Source organism: Nymphaea colorata, chromosome 5, assembly GCF_008831285.2.
Source record: "Nymphaea colorata isolate Beijing-Zhang1983 chromosome 5, ASM883128v2, whole genome shotgun sequence".
NCBI classification, from domain to species: Eukaryota; Viridiplantae; Streptophyta; class Magnoliopsida; order Nymphaeales; family Nymphaeaceae; genus Nymphaea; species Nymphaea colorata.
Genome location: NC_045142.1, coordinates 25,214,889 through 25,227,214, shown reverse-complemented (window position 1 = coordinate 25,227,214; position 12,326 = coordinate 25,214,889). Strand labels below are relative to the sequence as shown.

Genomic DNA, 12,326 nt, shown 5'->3' with positions numbered 1-12,326 from the left:
AAATTGCCACAAGAAATAAGTGTGTGATCATTTTCGGTAGGAGACGAATTTTGTCACACCATCAGTGACTGGTACTGTTCTATTGTACTTCTCTATCACAAAAGTAAAATGGACAGGACGACGTATTTAAGTGATGAAATGAATAATACATTGAAGTTACGGCCTTGTATTTAAGTGCTTAGGTGAGCAATAAAAAAAAAGAATGAATGCTTCTGACAAAATTAATGCTATGTCGAAGGAAAATGAAGGAAAAAGGAAAATAAAGGAAAAGGGAATGGAAGATAATGGAGAGGGAAAGGAGAAAAAAGAAAAAGAAATGATCATTCATTCATTTCTCTTTCAATCTCTTTTTTTTTTTTGAAAAAATTGAAATTATATTAAAATATCATTTTTTTCCTCTTTCTTTTTCTTTTTTTTACCTTACATTCAAACACAGTTATTAGTTATTCTTTCCTTTCCCTCCTTAATTATTCAAACAAAAAAAATGTCTTCCTTTCCATTCATTTCTCTCTCCCTCCCTCCATCCAAACAGGCTAAAAAAAACAGGAGAAGAGAGGCGAGTAGACCAATGTGTTCCAGGACGCGGTGTTGCCCACCATTTGATGGGGCTCATAGAACAGAGGGAGCACGGACGTCCTCTTCTCTCTCTCTCTCTCTCTCTCTCTCTCTCTCTATCTCTCTCTCTATTATAAAAATGACAGCATTGTGAAGAATCAGAAGACACATCCTAAAGAGAGAGAGAGGGAGATGGGGGTGAAGGTTTACGGTTTGGCGCGGTCGACGCCCACAACAAGGCCGCTGGTGTGCCTGGAGGAAAAGGGGGTCGACTATGAACTCGTGCCTGTTAATCTGGCTGCTGGTGCCCATAAGCAGCAGCCTTTTTTCACTCTTTATGCTACTATAACCCCCATTCTCTTTTCTCCTTCTCATTGTAGTCTATAGGTATGGTATGATTGGTCAAGCATGAGGTGCATTCAGGGTGCACTTTTGTTTGATTCTTGTGGATACTATTTTTTTGATACCACTATTGTTATTATGGTTTTTATTAATTATTATATTTTTTCTGTAAAGAGTTTTCCTTTATGAATGTAGGGGAAAATTGCAACATTTTGGGTTCGAAGAAGTTCAGACACATAACACACACCGCAACTATTGTTGCCAAATGTAGGGCTGCACATGAGCATAGTTAACGTGGCTGAAACTCCATTCCCCAACCAAGGCCTCGGCTCCAGGCGAGCTTAAAGCCCAGTCAAGCTCTGCTCAAACTTGTGTCGAGCTCAATTAATTTTGTAGCTTGAGTTCCATTCAAGCTCGAGCGGCTGAAAACAACAGGTTTTGAACCTGTGTCATCGCTTATGAAAGCACATCAAATGTCTATGATTTGGACTCTTAACCAGCTTAGATCTTGAAGCAACTCGTGCTCAGCTCGTCTAACAATCGAGCTCAAAACATGATTAGCTCGAGCTCTACTTTTTTTTATCGTATGACAGAGCTTAACCAGGTTCGAGTCATGGTCAAATGTAAGTTTCTCTACTCACCGTGCTGCATCCTCTGGAAATGAAATGACCAAAATGCCCTTTTGACTTAAAGAGGAGACCATCCCTTGATCCGTGAAAAAAACCAAGAAGGCAAAAAAGGTATCCAAAATGACTGAAATACCCCCACACAAGATAATGTGAGGAGTCGAACATTCGGTTCCAAACATCGCCCTCGCCATAAAATGGAGCCGATTTTTCTGACTCTACCACTGATGTACAGTACAATAAATTCATGTAATGGGCTCTTTGAATGCTAGCATCAGAATTGTTGGCCGAACCAAGATCGAGATATAATAACTATATATGGATCCATATATTCAGCCTACCACTTAAAATCTTTTTTCTTTCGCGTATTCCCTAAGGTTGCATTTGATTACCGTTGATCTCACGTCCGAGAATCCGATATCAAATCCACACTTTTTACATTAAGGGCCCGTTTGATGGGCGGGTGAAATTTAACGCGGTAAGTTTACCAAGGTAAATTTTTCTAGAAAAATTTAGTGGATGAAATTTTACCCTATTCTAAAACGAGGCCCTGTTTGATTGTCGGGTGAAATTTAACGTGGTAAATTTAACCCAGTTTGATGAACATGAAGAATTTAACATGGTAAATTTAACCTTGTTTGATGCACAGGGAAAATTTAACCTGGAAAATGTTGTTTTTTTTTCTCCTCCCCAATTCCACTTTGGAAGGAGTAGGAATGCTAACTTACAAAACAACAAAAGATCACCACTCAAATAAATGCCACAAAAGCTTGTGTTTCGAAGCCGAAACATCTAACGAGAAAGATCATCACCTCAGCACCGATTCTTATATGTACAGATTACCCAAGCACACCACCAAACGAGAAAGATCATCACCTCATGGAACCACCACCAAGCCAAAACCAATAAACAAAAAATGGACTGCAGAACCCATATATTTCTTCATCAATCATCCCAAAACAAATCACCATACAGCCAGTTCATTAAAAGACACGGCCATTCACACGATATATATAACAAAAGGCAAAAAGAAATATCTAGCAACACATTACAACAGAAAACACCTTCTTAACTTAATCTACAACTGCAAAAGTTATATATTTGTTCCCAAAAACATTAAACAGAAATTGTCCACAAAAGTAACATGAGTACGAATCCACAAAAGGGTGTACTTTCTACTAAGAAGAAAAAACAAAGTTCAATGAGTACATATCCAACAAAGAAAACATGTAATCACAAAACAAGTAATCCAACATTTCTGGCTACTTCGTGTCTTCTATATCTTGCTTTGCGATAACATCTTCAATGAGTGGAGACCTGCGTACTTACACACCATACTTGTTCTGGAGATACTCATGCATGTGATTTTTTGCTACTTGTAATGAATCAAACGATCTGAAGATGGCACCCTTGTACCGATAGACTAATGGTTGGCACCGCTCCCAGCTGTCATATATGTCTCGCTCACGTCCTTCGAAAACCACATAGTACTTTTGGCGGGGCATCATCTTCATTGTCCTGTTGAAAAGAAAACAAATGTCAGACAATCAAACTGAAGAAGTAGTCAACATTTATAAACAAACTTACTATTCAATTGATAATCTGTAAATATTTGAGATGATATAGCTGCTCCCAAAGCATTGTTGCTTCCTCGCTGATGTGTTTGGCTTGCAATTTCAGGTTCGCTTAAGACAAAGTTATCAATCGAAGGTGCATCTTCATCATCAAATTGCTCGGCATTTGGATTGTGTTCAATTATGAAGTTGTGCAGTACACATGTAGCAAGAACAATTTGAGCTTGTTTTTGGAAATGATACTGAACTTGCATTTTCAATATTGGAAAACGACCTTTCAACATGCCGAAAGTTCTTTCTACTGTATTTCGGAGTGATGAATGCCTATGGTTGAATAATTCTTCTTCTGTTCTAGGTGAACGTGCTCCTCGAGTGTTAAACTCAGACATATGATAACGATATCCTCGATAAGGTGTAAGCAAACCAACAATGTTTGGATACCCCCCATCAGCCAGATAAAATTTGCCTACAATTGAACACAATTTATTTATACATTGATACATGCTTCTTAATAAAAGACTGAACTGGTTGGTGGAACTACGTACCTTCTGGGACAACAAATGGGTCTGTTTCATGATCTAGTGCATTGTACAATACTCTTGAGTCTGTTGCACTTCCTTCCCATCCAGCCAAAACGTAGTGGAATTTAGTATCTAGGCCGACCACAGCCATGACGTTTTGAGAAACGAAACCTTTTCTATTGCGAAACCTTGCTTGATCTGAAAAAGGGACCCAAGCCGGTATATGTGTGCCATCGATTGCTCCTAAACAATTTTATATGATAAGGCAACTAATTAGTCATGTTGTAGTTTGTCATGTTGTATGTGTCATGTTGAGTTGAAGATGATGAAATTACCTCAAAATATGAAAAGAATCGTTTAGAATGTCGAATATGTGCTGGCATCATCTCATCATTGGGCCGGCGAACGTAATCCTTACCCAGTATATATATCGCTCGTAGCACTAGGCTGACATATTTACTTATTGTTTGTCCGGAATGTTGAAACATATTTTGAACAGCACGATTCCGTTCATTATGTCCAATTGTCAAAAGCAATATAGCTACTTGTTCTTCTACAGTAATGTCACGAGCATCCTCCAACAAATTTCTATTCCTTAGAATGTTACACAGTCTCATATATGTATGTCCTTCCATACGGAGTAAGTCCAAACAATTTCTAGGATGACCGCGAAGCATTAGTTGGACAAAAGATGTACCAGCATCTCGAAATGGATGAACAATCCTCCTAGATGATGGTCGGTCTTTCAACCAAAAGAAGATGAAGACAAAAACCATTCGAATGATGAAAAGCACTCGTTCATCGTCGTCATCGAACATGTCAAAATCAATCATTTCGACTAAACTGCATATACATATAAGGTACTTGAATAACAAAATCAATCATTTCGACTAAACTGCATATACATGTAAGGTACTTGAATAACAAAATCAATCATTTCGACTAAACTGCAAATACATTGCAACAATTTCTCACTACATGGATGTTCATGGAATGAAAAGAAAAACACACAACAAATGTTATTGTGCCAAATGAAACATACAAATAATTAAACTAACAGACATGGAATCTTACCTACAAATCACCAAGTCTACGCGACAACCATGTCAGCCGGTCTTCAGGTGGAACGTTGAGAAAGATCATGGAATTGGTTCCCTCTCCTAACAGGTCCAGACTCATCAGTCTCGTATGACTATCTAGTAGCCCTGTGTCCACCATCTCTTGTAAAATTTCACAACATTTGACATATTGAAACCCTCTAGAAGTATGTGTGAGGGAGTCCACATTTTTAGTTATACCATTCAACAAATTGTAATACATGTCATCATTGGTTGACTTGTTCCGTTTTGACCTACGTGTACTTGTGTTGGTTGTCGGATTCTCAGTTGTAGGAGTTGTAGGTAGTGGCGACTGTGTAAATGACTGTTCACTATCAGGCTGCATGTACGAAGGTGATGTCTGAGATGCAGGTGTACATGGGAGTGGTTCAGTCTCAGCTTCAAGCACGTTGTTTAATGTGACTGCGTTTTGCCCAGTTGCATGAGATTTGCCATATACCTTGGCGAACTCATCATAGTATCTCCAGACTTTTGGACCTCTGTACTTTTTCCTATTCGGATATTTCTGAAGAAAATTCGGATATTTCTGAAGAAATTCATGTGTTCAAATATTGCAGAAGCAAATACATGTGAGACAAAACCTAATAATATTAATTTTATAATTTACCTCAATGTAGTCGTTCCATACTTGGGGGTCGACCTCAATGCATTTGTTAATTGGGTCGTAGCCAAACCCACTTATGTTCAACATTTCCTTCATCACTGTCAAGTTGGGTTTGGAATACTTCAATTTGTTTTTTATTTTGTCTTTCGTGAATTCTGGACCGAATCTATCCATCATTGCTTTTTTAATAGCTGTGTATGCTTTGGGCTTCAAACCTCCGCCGGATTTCATGCCAGGGATGCGTGACTGCTCCACAAGAAGCTGGACTAAGTAATCCATTTGTGGTTCAGTCCATGTAAGATTTTCTCTTGAAGGACCGCTGTCTTCCATGTTAACGTTTTGTATAATAATTCTTCACAGTAACAGTAATATAAATCTAGCATGAAGAACAGTTGTACGAGAAACAACGACAAAGGAGCATCAGAAACCATCAGAAACCATAAAAGCATAAGTAGACCTTTCATACACAGAAAAGAAAGGAAATTCATCCATAATAATGCAGCATGATAAAATCAAAGCAAATTAAAACAGTCCAAAAACACCCAATAAGAAAATAAACTAAGAAATATTAAATAAAGAACCAAAGCAAACTAATAACACATGATAAGTACAAAAGACGTCAGCAATAAACTGAATATTTGGGATTTTAATTTGTCGTTCACTAGCAATGTTGCCAAAATTTGATGCAAGCTTTATGCAAAAAGAATAGCAACTATTTTTGCAATAGGAATCAAGTGAAAACCGCACTCTAAATCCAATAAAAGTTAAAACTTGATTCTTGCAATAGTGAGAATTTGTGTCAAATACAAAAAGAAAAAGATTAACCACTACAAGCTCCAAACAATGGCTCTATTTGTTGTAAAGACAAAGTGAAATGAAAGTGTTTTTGTGAGAACGATGAGCTAATGCTATATGTTATGTTTCATCCATAGAAAAGATCATTACATGTTTTTCTTTCGTGAAAAACATATAAGAGAACAATAACTGAGAATAGAACAATTAGACACCGGAGGCGTGAACAACGTTATTTATGAACAAACTGCCTATTAATTCAGGCATGTTTCTCCATCTCATGCAGCCCATTTTGCTTCTGCAAGCCTCCGATATAAGTTGAAGAAAACCAACATCCTAGAAACAGGAAGAATCTACACGGTGATTGTTATGCACTACTTAAAAGTTAAAAGCACCCTTAGACATTCATGTTCTCTTCTATCATATACTTGGCCAAGACAATGACAATTGGTAAAAGAAAGAGAATAAAAATGGAAAAGGATACAACAGTTCTACTAGGAACTAATTCGAAAGAAATTCACTCTCCCGTAGATACAGAGAGCTAGGCCCTGTTCTTTTTTGCAGGTTTTAAGTTATAAGGCACTGTGGTACTCTTACTGTTGGTCTTTCACAAAAGAACTTGAGAAGGCAAGACAGGAACCCTAGGAACAGAGATCGATTACTCATTGTCGGCTCATATTAACATAACCAAGGTGTGGAAGGGTCTGAGTTCCATGGGGGCGACCTCCAATAGCTTACCTGACAAACGAGAAAAATAGATTCTTCTCTTATTGTCAGATAGGTCCCTGTACAGGCAACTTGCGTGGCTGAAATCTAAGCCCCGTTTCTATCTAAGGGCCCAAATTCCCTAAGGGATAACATAATAAAACTCAGAGAAAAGAACGGCGATACTGATAACGAGATAAGGTTAAGGCAACCATTTCTATGCCTCCACCAAAAGCTTGTTTTCAATACATGGAGCTCAATGCTTCTATTACTTAGCTGCTCGTTTACACAGACTGCCGCAAATAAGAACGATAAGAAATGTGAACACCCAACAAGAGAAACAAAACATGAAATCAAATAAAAAAAAAACAAAAGAACCACACAAATCGAAGATACAAAAAGCGGAAATGGAGGAGTGAAGATTATGGCGTCTGAGGGAACTACCCAGCACAGAGAAAGGGGGGAAATGTGCGGAAGAAAGGGGGGAAATGTGGGCAGCTAGCGACAGGGAGAGAGAGAGAGAGAGCGACAGAGAGATATACCGGCAGAAAAATGTTTGATGCCGGCCGCTTGAGGGTGTTGCGACAGTCGACGGTGAAACCCTTGCAGTGAGAAGGCACGAGGGAGGGAAAAAATGGGGGCGTTTGAGGGGGGGGGGGGGGGGGGGGGGGGGGAATGGGGGCATTTGAGGGTGCTACCCAGCACAGAGAAAGGGGGGAAATGTGCGGAAGAAAGGGGGGAAATGTGGGCAGCTAGCGACGGGGAGAGAGAGAGAGAGAGAGAGAGCGACAGAGAGATATACCGGCAGAAAAACCTCCGACGCCGGCCGCTTGAGGGTCTTGCGACGGTCGACGGTGAAACCTGGCAGTGAGAAGGCACGAGGGAGGAGGAGTTGCGGAGGGAGGTCGAGCGTTGCAGAGGGACTTCGAGCGCTGCGAAGGGAGGTCGAGCGTTGCGGAGGGACTTCGAGCGCTGCAGCAGAATAGCATGATGGGTATATTTCGAGCGGGTGAAATTTCACCCGCTCGAAAGTCTGAGCTCCGAGCTCGGACTTTCGAGCGGGTGGAATTCCACCCGCTCCCTCTTCGGTTAAACGGGTGGAATTCCACCCCGTTTGATGGCTTCTCAACCGGGCGGGTGAAATTACAAATTTTTCCTCCCCCGCCCACTTTCACCCGCCCATCAAACGGGCCTTAAAGTGTGGGTTTGAAATTCACATTGGGGGTAGAAGCAAAAAATCTACAGTGTGATACAACTGTGGATTTCAGCTATCACGGATTTGAGATTCTCTTGGATTTGAGATCAGTAGGAAAATAAATGCAACTTCAAGTCAAACAAGCCTGATGCTCTTATTTTCTGTCTCTCTTTTTCAGCCTTTTGGTCAGATTCCTGTATTTGAGGATGGAGATCTCAAGCTTTTTGGTAAGGGAAAGCAAACCACATTTCATAAGTTTATTTATTCATGGCAGTTGGTGCTTTGATTGGCTGTGAAACATGTCAAGCAATGAGATAAATAATTGGTCCCACCACAAACTAATGCATACAACTACCTTACCAATTTATTGGCAACATAAAACAAAGGTTCTAAATTAGCGACATATTGGTGTTTGCAGAGTCTAGGGCTATCTCAAAGTATGTGGCACACAGGTACAAGGACATTGGGACAGACTTGCTAGGCACCAGCCCGGCTGAAATGTACTCAGTGGGAGTCTGGCTAGAAGTAGAGGCTCACCAATTCAACCCAGCCATCCAGCCCATGCTTTATGAGTTATTTCTCAAGCCATCCAGGGGAGAGACGCCGGATACGACCTTGGTCGAGGCCCAGGGTGTGAAGCTCGGCAAGGTGCTCGACGTCTATGAGGAAATCTTGGCGAAGAGGAAGTACTTGGGTGGCGATGTCTTCTCCCTTGCTGATCTGCACCATCTTCCTTGCACTCACTACATTATGCTCACCCCTTATGCTTCCCTCATTGCTTCGCGCAAACATGTCAATGCCTGGTGGGAGGACATCTCTTCGCGCCCCACCTGGAAAAAGGTCTCGGCCTCCATGAAGTTTTGAAGAAGTGTGGGTGTTTGTGTGTGTGTGTATGTGTGTATGTGTGTATGTGTGTATGTGTGTATGTGTGTGCGCACGTATGCATGCACAAACACGTATATGGATCATGTCACCTATATGCACTTGCATCTTTCAATAATTGTACTTCCTAGTTCTATGTGGCTAAGCAAGTGGTCTACTTTAATGTCTCTAAATGACATGCTTAATTGGAATAAGAAAGTGCATTTTCTTGCATCAAAGTATCTAGTGTGTAGTCAATGCAAGCGTCAACTATGAAGATCCGTAATGCACGAGAGCGACTCAGTGAAGGCTTTTTTTATTCTTTAAGGAGGCATTTGACTGCCTATGATTTAAGATCCTCATGATTCGAAAACCGTGGACGTATAAACTGACACTCTTGCATTCAATCTTAAATCTGATCTTTTTCTAATGCAAAAAGATGTTAAGATTGCGAGTGTAGATCTTAAGTCTGAGCTAAGATCCTTATGAACCATAAACTTTACCGTAGATCTTTTCTAATAGCAGCAAAAGCATGTCACGTAGATCAAATCCATGGTTTTCAAATATGAAGCAATCAAACTTCCTCTGACGGTATTAATAGCTAATTAAGATAGAATTAATGAATCACTATGAACAGAGGTGGTTGAATTGCTACTCGTCATATACAATTATGCTTCCTTCCTATTTCAGGTACAAAATAGTGCAAATTAAGTATACTAATAGGCTGGTGAGTAGTTAGAGAATTTTCTCTCTCCTAAGGTTCAGGAGATCTCATCATTGTGGAAGGGGTAGCTGCCGGCCTCAGTGGGCCTCTGGCCCAGCAGGGGCTCCCGAAGATGGGGGATACTAATGAAAGCAGAGAACCCATGGTTTTGGGTGGTGCTGAAGAGGATGTTGCTGGGAGAGACGTTCTGCCTTATCTTGGGCAGCTATCGTGGATGGGGAAGGCCTGCGACAGAGATGAATATGCCTCCACTGGAGAAAAATAAGGTGGCTGGGAATAGGCAGCTGGTTATCTCACAAGAGTCGTATGAAGTTCTGTGTCAGTCATTTAGGTTCAGTGCCATAGCTACTCTGGCCAGAGGGGCTGGCAAAGGTCGCTTGGATTACAACTTCATCTTCACGAGTCATAGAATTTTATGGTCTGGTATTACCTAGGTCACCTGAGTGAGTTTCAGGTGAGCTCGCACCCGCACGGGTGCGTTGCGGGTGCGGGTGCGGGTGCGCTCCAGGTGCGCACCCAATCAGCACCCGCTGATGAGCTCGCACCCAAACCGCACCCGGGGGTTGGATCTAGTTTCGAAACCAAATCTAAACCAAGTTTATGGTTTGGATCTAAATCTGATTTCGAGAAAAACCAGATCCAAAATCCATAAAATCAAATCCACCATTCTCACCCGCCAGCCATTACATCTAAGTTAAATACATCTATAGATATATTATATGTTCTCTTTTCTCTTTCAAAAAAAACGATACAGGACTAAAGAATGGTGGCTTTCATAAAACAATCTGTTTGTCTTTTTTCAAACATTTCTTTTTTGATTTTTTTCCACTACCATAAAATGTATAATTTTAATTGTGTTATTTAATTTCTACAAAAAATTAATAATAATAATAATATTATTATTAATATTAATAAAATATCTTCATCGCACCGCCGCACCTAATTTTTTTGAGATGTACCGCACCGGCACCCGCACCCCGCACACAGGTGACATAGGGTATTACTGACTTAAGATTCACCTCCATGAGGAAAGGTATGCTTCTTCTCCGCACTTCCTCTGAAATTGATCTTAAGCTCATTATGTCTCCTGTAAGATGGTTTGTGGGAGGGAGACTTCTTATTGCTAACGAATGGCACCCTGGAATGCACATGCGGATTGAGAGTTCCAACCGAGTCCATATATGATAAGGCTGCCTGATCTGCCAGTCGAATGGTGGAATCCTCAGATTTTCAATGACATTGCCAAATTAATAGGTGGTTCATTCGTGGAAGCAAATGATTATACCAGGCATCTCCAGCATTTAGGTTTTTCCTGCATTAGAATGGAAATCCTGCTTGGGCTTAGGCAAACATCAGAGATTGAGCTAGAGGTTTCAGGGAGTAAATTTTTTGTTCTATTTATAAAATATGAAATTAAGGTCAACTACTGTCAAAAATGCGGGTCCACTGCCCACTTTGATGGTTCCTGCATGGTGACAAAGATATCCAATGTAGGGGATAAGACTGAAAACCACTAAATGAAGAAGACAACCCAACAAAGAAACAGAGGATTTGCAGCCAAAACATAATAAATTTGAAGCTCTCTCACATCTGGTGGAGGAGAAAACAGATAGGGAAAGTTTTTCTGGTCATCCTGGTGAGAGGGTCACAAGTCGCTCAGATGAGAAGGGGCAGGAATCATGTCTGCTTGTGGTTGCTAATAGAGCAGAGGCCGGTAATGCACCAGAAGTTCAAGGCGTGCAGAAGAAGAGTAAAGGCAAGCAGGGCCCTCACCCAGCCCTACTGTCTCCATAATTGAATCCAAGCATCCCTCAACAACCTGTGACAGTTTCAAGGAACGACTCTAACTCACTAACAATGCACAACTGGCTAAGAAGGTTAAGAAAATAACTCTCAAGCACAAGGAAGTTAATGAAGCCAAAATGCAAACCAGTCCACCTAAAGTGAGCGACACACTTGAGAAGGCAGGAGGGAGACTCCAAGAAGATCAAGACCTTGCCACGGTGGGGTCTGATCGAGGGTATTAGGAGGGATCCCCTTCAGACGAGATGGAAATTAGCATCGGTGTGGTGCAGTTCGTCTCAAAGGTGATGGCTGATGACAAGGCTGACAACTTCTCAAACAACCCAATGGTTAGCCAAGACGGGAGGGGCCACAACCTACCCTGCTCATGAAGATCCGTGCATGGAATGTCCGCAGGCTGGCGCCTCCCCCAGCCCAACATCAGTTCTTACGAACTCTTAGGTCTATGAAGTCTACCATTTCTTTTGCCATTGACACCAAGCTTAATTCCGAACAGCTCTAGAAGTTCTAATTCAAGATCCCAGACAGACGCCTAATCTCCAACATTCACCTGTCGAGGCATTGGGTGCGCATCATTGCTCTATGGGATCCGACGACAGTGATGCTTCAAAATTGGTATGTTCATCCTCATTGGATTGTCTCTCAATTCTGTATTATCTCATCTGGTCAAACTTTCATGGCGATAGGGGTTTCTTTGCACACCAATTTCAGAATTATGAAGGATTAGTTTTCCACTCTTGGTGCAGCCTTGAACCTTTGCAGTGTGTCGGTTATATGTTGAAGATCGATAGGTGCTATGTTTCCAAGCATTGGGTGGGTGATCCAGAATTGATGATGCACCTGAAGTGCATCCAAGGACAATATCTGATCACAATCCTATTTTTCTTTGCATCTCCAAGTGCAGGT

At 41.1% G+C, this 12,326-nt stretch overlaps 1 protein-coding gene across 1 annotated transcript; it reads left to right on the top strand.

The window, feature by feature from the left end:
* The first annotated feature begins 747 nt into the window (after window positions 1-747).
* On the top strand, window positions 748-8,913 carry LOC116254865 (glutathione S-transferase-like). The gene is made up of 3 exons (XM_031630482.2): window positions 748-894; window positions 8,211-8,259; window positions 8,451-8,913. Exons 1-3 carry the CDS (start codon window positions 748-750, stop codon window positions 8,894-8,896), a joined length of 642 nt encoding a protein of 213 aa, XP_031486342.1. The 3' UTR covers window positions 8,897-8,913.
* The last annotated feature ends 3,413 nt before the right edge of the window (window positions 8,914-12,326 follow it).